Here is a 13,782-nt window from a genome sequence, read left to right on the forward strand (position 1 = left end):
GAGCTCAGATTAGCACAGTGCCAAGTGCACACTGAGTGGAAATGGGTTTTGAGGTTTGCTTGGCTTCAGGATTCCCCTGGGTCTTGCCCTGAGGTGGTCTCACACTCTTCACCTCCCTATTCTCCAGAATTTGGGGAAATTCAGGTGCAGCCTCTGGGAGCCAGGGAGGCAGACTCCCTCCAATCCAGCAGGTCACAGAAATGGTCTCAGATCCTGAGAGGTAGACCAAGAATTAAAAGTCTATGGATACTGCTGCTATGAAAGGCTCAGTGAGGAGAGGCAGACCCTCCAGGGTGGGAAGATCATGGCTAATCTCAGGGGAGGGACCCTGGGGCATGGGAAGCAAGGCTGAGAGCTAGGGACCTAAGCCAGGGAACTAACCCAGCCCTCAGCTTTGGCAGACTGGAGGAGAGGGCACATCCCCACTCTCCTAGGTGGCAAACACCTTTACATCCTCAACTCCTCCATGCATCCTTTTGGGCAATGTCCCCTTCTGCAAAGTGTGTGGTGACCTTGGACCTGTCCCCTAATATCTCCCTGAGCCCCAGTTCCTCATCTGTGAAATGGATATGCGCTCTCCTCACCCATGGCAACGAAGGGAGGGGGGCAGGCATGTGTGAGACTATCGGCACCTGCTTTACAGGCAGGGAAAGAGGGCCAGAAAGAGCTACAACCTTCTCCCCCTCCCGGAGGTTACACAGTGTGTAAGTGGCAGGATCAGAACTCCCTCTGCCCCAGGCAGGTGCCAGATCCCAGCATCCTACCCACAGCCTTCCCACAGGGGGCTGAGGAGAGGCCACACAGGTGCCTTGCGAGCCCCCTGAGTGCATACTCAGAGGGTCTAGCTTCTATTATCGTCTAACTTCTTAGAGGAAAAAAGGATTTTTCTGTCAAAATCAGCTACATAATTGGTGAAACGTTACCCTGGTTCTATTTCTTCTGTGACAGTATAAAAAGAAGACATCTTCCTCACAAGACTGGACAATTTTTAGCAAACGTAAGTGTTTTATTCTAATCTCAAAAATGTCTCTTCAATGGTCCCTCCTCATGAGGAGACCCCACCTTGACCACAGAGTCTGTGCCCCCAACTGGCCAGTTGTGCTGCAGTGATGCCCGCATAGCCCGCGCAGGGCAACAGAGGACAGGCAGCGACCAGGGTGAGTGAGGCCATGCCCAGGCGACCCCTGCTGAGGCACCCATCTTGCCATGCCTGTGGTCAGCTCTGGAGAGGGGATCCAACACACTCTAGCTCTCAGAAGAATGACAGCTGGTCTCTTTCCCCTGGAGGAGACGTTACAAAGATGACAAAGGAATAAGAAGTGGGGGGGCGGGGTGGGAGGATGGACCGCACCACCCCCAGAGACATGGTGCAGAGACCCTTGGGAACCTTCTGACTCCACCCCCCAGACCTGCTCTTCCCAAAGCCAATATCATATCTGCTCTGCATCTCTCCCGCTTCCCTTGGCTTCATCCACGTCCCCGCAGCTCCCCACACAGGCCTGGGTGAGCACCGGCAGCCATCGCCCTACTCAGGCTCCTCCCAGGGGAGGCAGGGAAACTGGCTGCCCAAGCTTCTGGCAGACCTTGGCCCCTGGTCCCTTTCTCTCTCCTGCTCCTGTTCAGCTAGAAGGCTCCCAGGCCTCTGACACCCAGCTGGCTCCTGGGAAAGTCTCCTTGTCTCTGGAGCCATAGCTGTGAGGAAGGGGAAGTGGAAGAGGGAGGAAGGCCCCACCCTCTGGGAGACCAGGGTGGCAGCCAGCCAGCACTGAGGGACACTCCGGCCATGGGAATGGACTGCAGTGACTCACCCTCACTCTCTCAGGCCTTTCTTAGGGTAAGGACACACCCTGGTACAGGCTCGGCTGACTCAAGGATTGAACCAGCCATAGAGCGCAGTGCAGAGGGGTCTTCAAACCTGAGTCATAACCCCCTGAGCTCCTGTTCCTAGCAGAACACATACCCTGCTGGTGGTGTCACCACAGATGACCAGGTTCCCCTGGCAATACCATTGCTAGCTGGCTCAGGAGAGGCATCTCGGGGCACCCTCTAGTCAGCCTCCATGCTGCCTGTCCTCTTGCAAGAGCGGCCCCAGCAGCGGGCAAGGGGGGCCCCACCACCTGCCTGCTTACTTGGCACTGCCCACAGTCGCTGCCCACCCAAAGGGTCTTCACAGCCAGAAGGGGTGGCCCTTGTCAAACAGAGCGCCCATCGGCTGGGCCCGTGAGCCACAACTACTGAGCCTGCGCGTCTGGAGCTTGTGCTCCGCAACAAGAGAGGCCACGACAGTGAGAGGCCCGCGCACCGCGATGAAGAGTGGCCCCCGCTCGCCGCAACTAGAGAAAGCCCACGCACAGAAAAGAAGACCCAGCACAGCCAAAAATAAATAAATAAATGAATTTAAAAAAAAAAAAAAAAAAAAAAAACAGAGCGCCCAGCCCCTCACCTTACAGAGGGGCAGACTGGCCTGGGAGAGGGGCCCAGCTCCTGATACCCACTGAGCCTGGCACACAGGGAAGGATGGCTGAGAGGCACCGTCTGGCTGCCAGACAGGCCAGGGTTCCAGGGTTACTTCGCCTTTATGAATCTCAGTCTCTGCTTCCATGACGTGGGGGTGATCACAACCCATTCTTAGAGTCTGCTGTGTTTGTGTTTAGCATTCAAGGGATAAGTGGGTGCTCTTATCCCCATCCCCACCCACTATGCTGCTGCCTGCCAGAGGGCATGGAGAGCACTGGCCAGTCCTTCTGACACATCCTGAGAAGGGGGCTTGTTTATGTTGGGGAAACAGCTAGGGAACAAGCTATGAGTCCTCAGAGGCTGAACCCTTAGGAATGGGGCGATGAACGTGGCAGGTCAAGGCTCTGATCCTTCATGCTCCTGAAAACAGACTGTGAGTTTTGCTGAGGTGGGGGTGAGGGCAGGTGCAGGGTGCAGGCTAAAGAGCCAGCTGCTCTGGGGTGCTTCTCCCAGCTAGTGCGGAGCAGCACACAGTTGCACAGGCTGCACCTTGCATCTCAAGCCCTCCTAGCCCCTCTGCGGGCTCCTTCAGCTGGCTCCTTCTCTCCCCAACCTCAGCCCAGGAATCCTTGGGAGTCACAGTGCTCCTGGTCTTGCACCATTGTCCCAAGCAAAAGGCTCAGACCATTGAGCCGTAAAAGGAGACCCACAGGCAGAGGCCACAGCCAAGGCTGACCTCCCACACTCCACAGGGGGATGCCTCAGGTTACAGACTTGGTCCAGGTGCTCCTGACTCCACTGCTCTGGCGGCAAAGGCAGCCAGCAGCTGGTCGAGGCCAGGAGCAGGAGGAAACACTGTGAGCGGCATGGGCGCGGCCGTGCTCCTCCTTCCTGTCCCACCCCACCCTGTCCCTAGGAGGTGGGGCAGACTTTCAGGGTGACTAGGATGAGTCCCGAGCACCTGGCCAGCCCCCATCTGTCCTCTGCGTGCCCGAAACCCACAAGACAGAGTGGCAGGGCCCGAGAGGGGAGGGACTGAGTGACAGCAGGAGAAACAGAGATGGGAAAGAAGAAAGGAGAGGGACAAGGAGGCAAAGAAGACCGAAAAGGGAGAGCAACACAAAGAGAAAGTAGCAAAGACAAAGCCCTAGTCTAAAGAAAAGGGCAACCCTAATCCGAAACCCGCAAATAAACCCAAAATCAATTTTCTCAGTGTCTCTGGTCTGTCCAGCGCTGAAAAGGCCTCCTGAGGCTCCCTGTTCCCACAAACAGCCGGCTGCCGCCTGGTACTCCAGCCCTAAACACACCCCCATGGTTCCCACAGAGCAGAATTTTAATCACAATTACACTGGTCCCAATCTACTTAGTTCCAAAAGGGCTGGGGGGCAGCGGGGGCGGTGGTTTCTTTCACACCATTCTTTCAAACCCTGCGAAGAGCTGGCTTCCCCAGGTGCAGGGCGAGCCCAAGTGAGTCCTCATGAAGGCCAATAATGTGCCACCAAAAAATGCACCCAGGCCCCCCCCAAAGGAGAGCTCTGCCCTCTCACAGTGCCTGCAGGACCCAGCTGTCTCACAGCAGGAACCTGGGGATAGTTAGCTACCAAGACTGAATCCTGCTTCCCACCACATATTCAAACCCTGCGTTCAACGGCACCACAAAGACGATGGTTTTGCAAAAAATTCCGAAACTGCCTTTTTCCAAGGTTACTTGGGGAGAAAGTAGCAGAAAGGACTTCAAGCCCAGAGCCCTGCTCCTCTCTCAACCCCAGGCAGCCTCTCATGTGGAGCCACACAAGACCTCGAACAGGTGGGAGGGAGGGCAGCAGAACAGAAGTTCTCCTGGGAAAACATGGGAGCCTGTGGGAGCCCACTAGAGCTGTGGTCTCCCTGCCCTGAGAGCAGTAGACCCACTTATCCAGGTAGGGCCTGGTGCGCACTTTTACAGCACAGATGTGTGGGGAAGGCGCCCTCGCCTAGGTATAACCACCGTCCCCAGCTCTTGCCTGGTGGCCTTCACCTATGGACACGTGGCAGCCAGTTGCCAGGCTGGAACCAAAGGAGGCTGGGGGGCTGCATAGCCAGATGCTCCACCTGCTGCACCCTCTCAGGGGCCTCCCATGATGGTGTCCTAAGGAGGCCCTGGGAGAGGAAGACGAGGGATCCAAGTAGAAAACCAGCTTCCCCAAGTGCAAACCTGGGGAACAGGCAGAGACAGAACAGACCTCTAATGTCGTGGAGACCAGGCCCTGAACTGAACAACAGCCCAGGTGACCCAGAAGCCCCTACAAAACCCCTGGCAATAGTACTCCACAAGGGTCCCAGTGATGCTGTGAAAGAAAGCTCTGGGAGAAGGAGGGAGGATTTTTGCCCACCTAGTGATGGAGGGCACCAAAGACAGACAGAGGCCTCTGGTGGGATGAGGTATGAATCTCAGTTGTGGGCAAATGGAGAGGGAGAGTCACCGCTGACCACTTTCCCCCATCCTTTAAACCCTACGTAAATGCCTCTTTTTCCACAGGGCCCTTTGGTCTCTCCACGGCTCCGCAGAGTTTGTCAGGGCCTGGACACCAGCCCTGCTGAGATTAGCCACATCCTACCAGGACACAAGACTGGGAGTGGGGAAGTGGTACTCCACAACAAGTGCTGAACTGTGCAAACCAGGCATGCTGTCACAATACACCCAGTGCCCTCCTCTGTCATCCATAACCTTCTCAGACCAGAGGCCTGCATTAAAGCTGGCAATCTCTTCCAGGAAACCTCCCCTGGCTGGCCCAGCCCTGACAGTTTCCTCTCGCCCACTCACCAACCTGACTTCCTCCCTGTGGCACCCTGGACTTCGCTGGGCTGGGCTTGTCTGAGACTCACAAGGCTTGAGATGAACCATATACCCTTTCTGAGGCAGTCCCACAGCCATCATGGTCCCTGTGCACTGGCCTTGCGTTACTACCACTATACAGGCATAGAGTCCTGTATAGTGAGGAGAGCTGGGCAGATACAGACAAACACCAGCAGTATCACGTGGGGCCCAGTGGTGTCATGGAGGACGTTGCTACCATCTTTCCAGGAGCCAAGCCTCAGAGACCCTCCCATGTCCCCATAGATTTGCACAAGGCATGAGGTGACTTAGGTGCTAAGACCCTGGCATCAAACTGCCTGGATTCACATCCCAGCCCTGCCACCCACCAGCTATACACCTTGGGCAAGTCGTTTACCTCTCTGAATATCAGTGTCTTCATCCATAAAGTGGGAATGAAAAGAGTTAGGGAAGATAACATGTACTGTACACTGGGACAGGGCCTGCCAGACAGAACGCTCTGCAAAACTATTGGCCATTCACAAGAATATTAGACTCCATACCACCAAGGCCTGAAGCTGGAGAGATGGCATCAGTTCCTGGGGGGTGGGGGTGGGAAGAAGACTCTGGAAGTCCCAACAAAGGGGATCCTGACAGTAGGCTACGAGCACAGCTTCTAAAGCTGTGAGCGAGGCCAGCTGGGCAGGATGTGAAGCATATCCAAACAATCCCCCTCTGCCCCAAAATCTCACTATCTGCATTTTATAGAGTTTGATGCTCTCCTTAGGATCCTCATTTAAAAAGCAAGTTGCCCACTCCTGGCAATTCAGAAGGCTCCACTTGAGTGTCATAGTGCTTGAATTCCTCAGATTCTTTCCTTTCAGGAGAGGGGCAGCCTGAAGAGATGCTTGGGTACAGGGTACAGTAAAACCACTACTGGGGACTCTGTTGTACAAGGCCACCAGCCCTCCACATGCTTCCTGATTTGTTGACTCAGTAAACAAGAGGTCCTGCAGAGGCTGATCTGACCGGTCTGGAGACGGTAGGTGAAGGGGTAGCAGCTCCAAATGAGAAAGTACCTGGCCTGCCTGGAAGCCCCACCCAGCCTCAAATCCAGCTCCACAGCACCAGCTCCAACAGGCCAGCCCCACCCATGCAGCAATGCAGGGATCTCTTGGGCATGTGGATCCAGCACCCTACCACTCTACTCTTTGACAAGGACAGGGAGACGAGGGCACTGGAAGCCCCAGGGGCCTCCAACACTTTTCAGTGGACCCAGAGCCCAGAGAGCAGGGCTAGGAAAGACTCCCACTGCAGACCCCCTCAGTCTCCTCAAGGCTTTGTTTTTATTTATCTAAGTACCACTGTCACTTCTGCCTGCCAGGAGGCCGAGGACGACAAGGCGGCTTGGCAGGAAGTCAGGAGAGGAGGGGATTCAGGCCTCTGCTATAACCCCCATCCCAATCAAGCCACGTGACTTCTGACCACTAACTCCAGGTCCTGACTTTCATATACGGGATAAGGTTTGAGAGGCTGGGTGTCTAATGTGATGGGGTGGCTGTGTCCAGTTAGGAGTGAAAATAAGGGGTGTCAATTAACCAGTTAGGCCTGAAAGGGGTCACAAGCAAGAGGTCAGTAAGAGGCAGTCCCCTGCCCCAGATACTTGGCAGGCAGACCTCTAGTTCCTGCCAAAGGGATAGCAGAAGTGCTAAGGGTCTAATGGAGAGTGGAATGACAGCACTGGTGGCAGAAGCTGGCCTTGGGAGAGAGTTCCTGAGTATGAGTGAGGCCAAGATGGACCAAGCCAACAGTCAGGGGCTGAGGGAAAGGGGAAGTGGCCCAGCCCCCTAGGAAGGAGAAGCCTGCTTCTCTAGGGCCTCCAAAGAACAGCAAGAGCTACAGGGCCATCGACCACAGCTCTTCCTGTTTTATGAGTGCCTGCTGTGTTCCAGGCTTTATGCTAAGCACCATCTACCACCCTAAGCAACAGGGCCAAGAGGACAGATATGGGAGAGGCCACGACACTAGCCTAAACCAAGAATGGCAGAGATGGCCCGGACAAATCCAGACCACAAGACAAAGACGGGCCAGCCTGGTAACCTAGGACGTAGGTCCAGGGAAGCAGAAAGGCACAGGGCTAGGCAGAGGCAGAGAGAGGGCTGAGACCCATTCATGGACTGGCTGAGCTCCTGGGGCCCAAGCCAGGCCATGTGCTGAGGTCTCCTGGCCCTGGCCCTCCTGGGCAGGGGGCAGAGGCTATAAGCATAAAGGTGCCACCTACCTTGTCAAGGCTAGAGCCATCACTCACAGTATAGGTACAATGTGCTAGAGGTTGTGCTCATCCCATCCTGGAAGATGGTGAGGCCCTACCTAGCTGGGTGGGGACTTGGTCACTGGAGGGGGGTGGGGTTTGGCAAGAACAGGAAAGTGCTGGGTGGGGGCACATCTAATCCATGTCCCCCTTGAGGGCTAACCTAGCACCAGGTCCTGAAGGTCCCAAGCCAATAGCCCTAGCCACGCTCACCCATGAAGCCTAAAGGGGTACAGTAGGGGCATCTGTTCTAGGCCTGCCCCATTCCTAGTCCAGAACAGAGAGCACTGAGGCCCTAGATTCAAGAGGAGGTGCTCTGGAAGTTGTTGCAGACAGAAGTCCCCCCAAGTCACTTGTCAGACACAGCACCTACGGGGAAAGGCCTAGGCCCAGGCCTGCTTAAAGCCAGTTCTGCCTGGGCCCATGAACTCCAGCCTCTCACTCCACCCCTGCCTCACTCACAGCATCTAGAGTACCACAGGGGGTGGTCAGAGCTCAGTCCTGGCTCACAAGGCCAAAACCTTGGTATTAAGAAGAGGCCTCTGTCGTCCCCTTGCCCACCCAGACTGTACCATGACCCTAGCAGGAGTGAAAGGGCTAAGATGGTGCTGAGGGAGAGAATGAAGACTCTCACTTCTCACTTCTTTAGCCCCATCTCCCCTCAGAAGAGCCTCCTTTTCCTTGAAGGACTCAGAGAATCCCCTGCCCGGGGCTCCAAAAGGGCCTCCCAACCCCACTCCACTGCTGGGTTCACAAGCAAAGAAGCTGTGCCTGAGACCCAGCCTCACCAGCCCTGCCCTAAGCATCTTCCAGACCCATCCTCATGATCCCCTCCAAGACCACCTGGGGAGATGACCCCCTCTATCAGTCCTAGGGCCACTGGGAGAGACACAGGGAGCTGGGCCCAGGTCCCCTGCTCAGATACTTGCAGACTCTGTGCCCTAAATAACTCCTGTAGCCTCTCCAGGCCTGCACCAGGCCCTGTACCAATTACTCTACATGCATCATCTCATTCCAAGCTCACATCAACTCTCATCAACCCTTGAGCAGAGAAACCTGATTTCAAGAGTCCAAGACCTAGTCCAAGGTCATGGAGCTGGCAAATGCAGGCCAAAGATTAGAGCTACATCTGCAGGACTCTGGGCTTGGGCTCATAATTACAATGTCTGTAAAATGAGGAGATCCTTAGCTGTATTCTAACCTCCAGGAGCCACTCTCCTTGCCATACTCTACCTATCCAGGTGGCCAGTGTTACAGGCTGCAATTAAGTAAAGTTCTCAGTGATGACAGATTCAAGAGCTTCTAGGTACGGGCCAGGGTCCTGGGTCCAGAACTATATGACCTAAGCCAGAACTGCATGGCTAGATCAGCCACCTCCAGGACTCCCTGGGCTCCACATGTATCAGTGAGGTCTTAACCAGGCCTATAGGGAGCCTATATGGTGTGACGTGGCTAGATGGCTGGCTGCCCTCTGCCCAGGAAACAGGGTGGGTCAGAGCTGGAGCAGGGCCGCCCCCTCTAAACATGGGTCTAGTGACTCATCTGGAGCCCGTCAGCAGCTTCCTGCCCACAGGTGCAGTGGGCGTCAGCCTTGCCCACCAGCAAGCCCCGGGAGGCTCCCACTCCAGCCTAGGCAGGCAGGGGACCCAAGAGAATGTAGCCCCACCCCAAGCTTTCGTGAGGACACAGCCTCAGGCAGAAAGAAACTCAGACCCATTCCAGTCAGAAGAGTTTCTCATGGAAGGGGCAGCCAAGCTGAGTGAGGGTCCTTGGGCCCAAACTCATAGGCCCAGCCTGAAACCCAGAGCCAGAAGCCCCTCCTTCCCTGCTTCCGGGTACAGCAGGCTCTACCCACACTGACTCCACCCCTTGACCCCTTGCTCCCTGGGACACTTGGAGTTTAGCAAGGCTAAGCCTGTTTCCCCATCTATAAAGCAGAGAGAACCGGGAGTCCAACCTTACAGAGGAGTAAGAAGATGAAATTCTGAGCATAAGAAGCTTAACAGGGGCCCTGGTCATATCCTGTACCCACAGGTCTTTGCTGTTGGGCCCTCCGGGTCACCCACGCGGCAGTGAGGGGTCACTGACCTTCAGGGCACACTTCTGACCGGTGCGCCGGTGGAAGCACTCCAGCACCTTGCCGTTCACACCCAAGCCCAGCACCTGCTTGGACAACTGGTAGTCATCGGTCACTGCGTACTTCTTGGGCTCCCGCCGCCCCACAAGGGCGGGAGTGCCGGCTGAGCAAGGTTCGCAGGGTGCACCTGGTGGGGGCGCAGGGCCCCCCTGCTCCTCTGCTGTCTCGACATCCATGGCCCCCGCGGGGCGCTCAGAGGAGGCCCCAGCCTGGCGCGTCCTGGGCCACCTGGGAAAGAGAGGCAGAGTGAGTTCCGTTCAGACTTCTTCAGTACACCCCAGCCTTGGAGGCCCTGAGCCAGAGTGGGCTTCGGGTGGGGGACAGGGCTGGGAATGAGGAACGAACTGCCGCAGTGTACGGACCCGCGGCAGGGGGAGGTGGTCACGCAGCGGGGTACAGGCGAGTCCTGCCCGGCCACCTGTCAAGAGGGGAAAGGGCCGCGAGGTCCCGGGAGTGGGAGGTGGAGGGGGCCCAGGGAGGGCCTACCTGGCGAGGGCGTACCTGACGGCAGCGCACCTGGCTGCAGCGCCGGTAAGGGGCAGGGGCGGCGGTCGCCGAAGCCCGCAGCCGCGAGCGCCCAGAGCTGTCACCCCGCCAACTGCCCACGTGACTGCTCCCCTCCCCCGCGCGTCCCCGGCTTGAGGCCGGGCTTGGTCAGCCTTAAAGGGCCAGGCGGGCCCTGGCAGGACGGGGCGGGGCGGGGCGAGGCCCGCCTAGAGCTGAAGCAGAAATAGGGGGCGTGGCTTCTCCAGGGTGCAGAAATCTCCTAGGCTCCGCCAGCCTCCGGGGACACCCCAGCGCTAGCGCAGCCGGGTTCCGCGTGGGCTGTGCGAGCCGCGAATTTTACCAGCCACCAAGGAAGTGGCAGCACAGGAAGTCTTGTTTTTCTTGGAGTCTCAGGTAGCCCCTTGAGTCGGGTGTTTTCTCTGCACGCTGCCAGAAGGCCCTCCAGTATAATCTGTAAGGCTTGCAACTTCCTTAGTGGTGGCCCACCGCCAGCGTATCTAAAGTCTTAATTTTTGCCAACAGCGCAAGAGTGAAATAGAATTTTGTTGTGATTCGTGTCTCTCTAGCTCCTGGTGGCTCTGCGCGTCTCTCTAGCACTGGCATCTCTACCCTTCTGTGCATCTCCTGCTCATATTCCCTTGGAATACAGCGTCCTAAGACCAGAAATCCTGAATTCCCCTTTGGTCAGATCCATCAACTTTTCACCTTATGGTTAGAGCTTTTGTGTCATGTTTAAAAAGTCTCCTCCTCCTACCACAGTGACAGATATTCTTTATTAGCTAAGTGGTTTTCCCTTCCACATTTAGGTCTCTACTCTGAACCCATCTTAGATTACCTTATATATTGCGAACGGGTTTTCCCATCACAGACTGTTAACTCTTATTTCACAGATGAGGAAGCTGAGAACCCCCTAGAGGAAACAACTTGTCTAGAGCTGCAGAGTGTGTGGCTGTCTCCTTGGACAAATCTGCACTACTCTTGCACTTCCCTCTCGCCCCACAGCCCCGAAAGAGGTGGCTCACTTGGGACAGGGAACTGGCGATTTGGGGCAAGATCCCTGTGCGAGCCTCTGCTGCCATCTACAGGCCACTAGCAGGACTGCAGGAACCGCAGCCTCTGTCCCACCCGTAGGTAACTCCTCTGTATACCTAAGTATCCAAAGGTATCTTCTGGCTTCGGAATTGGGGCCCAGCGAGCTCCCTGCCCCTAAGCCCCAACACACACATGCATGTGGATGCACGTGGATGACTGGGCAGAAGCTCCAGGAGAACAGGCACCCTCTGTGTGCAGGCATTGAGCTGGATGAGGGTGTGAGGGGCTCTTCCCTCTCTCCTTGAGGCGATCTTCAAGCTAGGAAGGTTCAGTAAAGCAGAAGCCCAGACGACAGCCTCAACTAAGCGTACTGAGCTCTTCTTTTGGACCAGACACTGGGTAGATGCTCTATCTGGGCACCCCATGATCGCACTGGGACTGGAGGAGGGAAGGCAGTACCAATCCTGTGCAGCCTACACCAGACACACGAGTGACAAGCCCTGAGAGGTCAAGAGACCTGCCTGAGGTCAGTAGCTACCATGGCACAGCCCCTATCCCAACCCCCAAAGAACAACTCCAGGGCCCAGCTCTCACCCTCAAACTATGCCTTCCTCTCCTGTGCCTCCCTGCCCCACTCCCACATCCACATGTACACATTCTCACATGTTCACACACATGCAATCACACCTTTACACATGTGCACATATGCACACAGAGATACACAGGCATACACATGCACACAACACACACACATTTATGCCTAGCTGGAGCCAGGACCTCTGTCCTTGAGCCCCACCTGAGAATCTGATCCAAGATCTCAGAGCCTTGCAGGAAGCCCTGTGATCCAGAAGCTACCACTGCTTGAAGGCTTGGAGACTAGAGAAGGATTCTCCTTCTCCTATGGAGATGACTGGTTTGAGCCAGGTGAACCCAAAGCTGAGCAAGATCTCATTCTGGACAAGCAAGGCCCCACTCATAAGCAGGGGTCTAGAGAGCTGAGGGTGGAGGCTGGCCACTTGTCGTAGCCAAGGTCATCTCTGCGTGCTGTGATCCCTGAGCTATCTTATTTTCTAAAAATGGAGTTAGATTACAATTGTTCTAACATTTTTGTATTTGTATTTTTTTTGACCACAAAAAATCTATATTTTTATATTGGAGGGAGGGAGTAGAAAAGAAAGTAGCCCCTATACTGGGCCCTATTCAGTGGCAGCTTTTTGTTCCATAGGGTTAAGGAAGACTTTGAGGAAATAAAAGTTGTTTGGACAAATCCAGGTGTAGTTGCTTTGTATATTGTGATGGGTAGAAGGGACGAAGTGAAGGGTGAAGGCCCCTCACACGCTCCATATTGCCTCAGACTATGTCCTGGAAACTTGAGGTGGAGAAAGCGCCACTTTCATTCCTACATCTTGGGACTGTTGATGGCCATGTAGTGATAGAGAACGACAAGCAGGTTGGCAAAGATGGCCAGCTGCACATCCATGATCATGGCTGATCAGCTGGGCTTGGCTCTGACGTGGCCTGCGCACTCTATCTGTATTTTTTAAACTGGTCTCTCTTTATTAAAAATTTTAATTGCATAAGCAAAACTTGCTTGTTATAATAAATTCGAACCATATAGAAATGTAAAAAGTAAGGAATGACAATGTCTCTCCTCTTGCAGTGTCCATACCAAGGCCAGTGCTTACACAAACACACACGTTCCCCACATGGGTTCCTCATAGACACGTGTTTTGCAGCTGACCCAGGGGAGTCAGAATGCATGGTTTCCCCTCGCTGCTCATGTTCCAGCAAGCATCTGCCACCTGCAAATTGATGGGAGGATTCAGTATTGGGGATGGCTCAGCCAGGGCAGGTGGGTACATGGTGGCAAACTCTGCCACACAGCTCTCCATGAGAGCTGTATGTCCAAGGGGATGAGGGCTGAGAACTTTGGAACAGCTTACAGTGACCAAGGAATCCAGTGAGTGCCTGGGTGGGGTGGTAGGGCAGCTGAAACCACTCTCTCAACACACACACACACACACACACACACACACACACACGTAGACGTGTGGACTATTCTTTGAGGAGAGGAGAGGCTGCACATATGAAAGTTTACAGACTAAATGAGCCAGACCTTGAGGAAGGCACTGCTGTATATTATTGTGACCCATTTTGTGTCTGTTCTGGGTGGGGAAGGGCAGAGGGATCCTGCAGCAAGAATCTCGGGTGCACGGGAGGGGTTTTTCTGGAAGGAAGAATCCATGGAGATGTGGCACATGAAACTATGAGAGGAATTGCCACGGGGTGGCAGTGTGGGCCCAGCTATCAGGGCAGGAGAGGTGACAATTAGATGGCCAGAGGCAGGCACCTCAGGTAAAACAAAGGCACACCACTCTTCCCAGTATTCAGGGGAGGTGCATAGTGCTGTCAAATTTACAAAGGGCAGTTGGAGGGCAAAACCCTTGGGTCCTTTAGTTCACACACAGAACTGCACAATCACTGACTTCTGTAGGGGGCGCTTTCAAGGGGACACCTGTGGTGCCCTGATGTTGACTGTCCTGG

General features: G+C 55.1%; 1 protein-coding gene across 7 annotated transcripts in view; it reads right to left on the reverse strand.

Annotated features, from left to right (window-relative positions):
* Positions 1-13,782, reverse strand: part of MAPKAPK3 (MAPK activated protein kinase 3) — a 39,245-nt gene that overhangs the window by 17,453 nt on the left and 8,010 nt on the right. For 4 of the 7 annotated variants that reach the window (XM_032649667.1, XM_032649666.1, XM_032649669.1 and 1 more), the window contains exon 3: positions 9,651-9,927. In XM_032649667.1, coding sequence (XP_032505558.1) covers positions 9,651-9,927 — 277 coding nt within the window. Of the gene's footprint in view, positions 1-9,650; positions 9,928-10,185; positions 10,342-13,782 lie in introns of those variants that run through there. The other 3 variants (XM_032649673.1, XM_032649672.1, XM_032649671.1) reach the window with 3 other exon arrangements.

The sequence above is a fragment of the Phocoena sinus genome, chromosome 11 (genome assembly GCF_008692025.1).
Source record: "Phocoena sinus isolate mPhoSin1 chromosome 11, mPhoSin1.pri, whole genome shotgun sequence".
NCBI lineage: Eukaryota > Metazoa > Chordata > Mammalia > Artiodactyla > Phocoenidae > Phocoena > Phocoena sinus.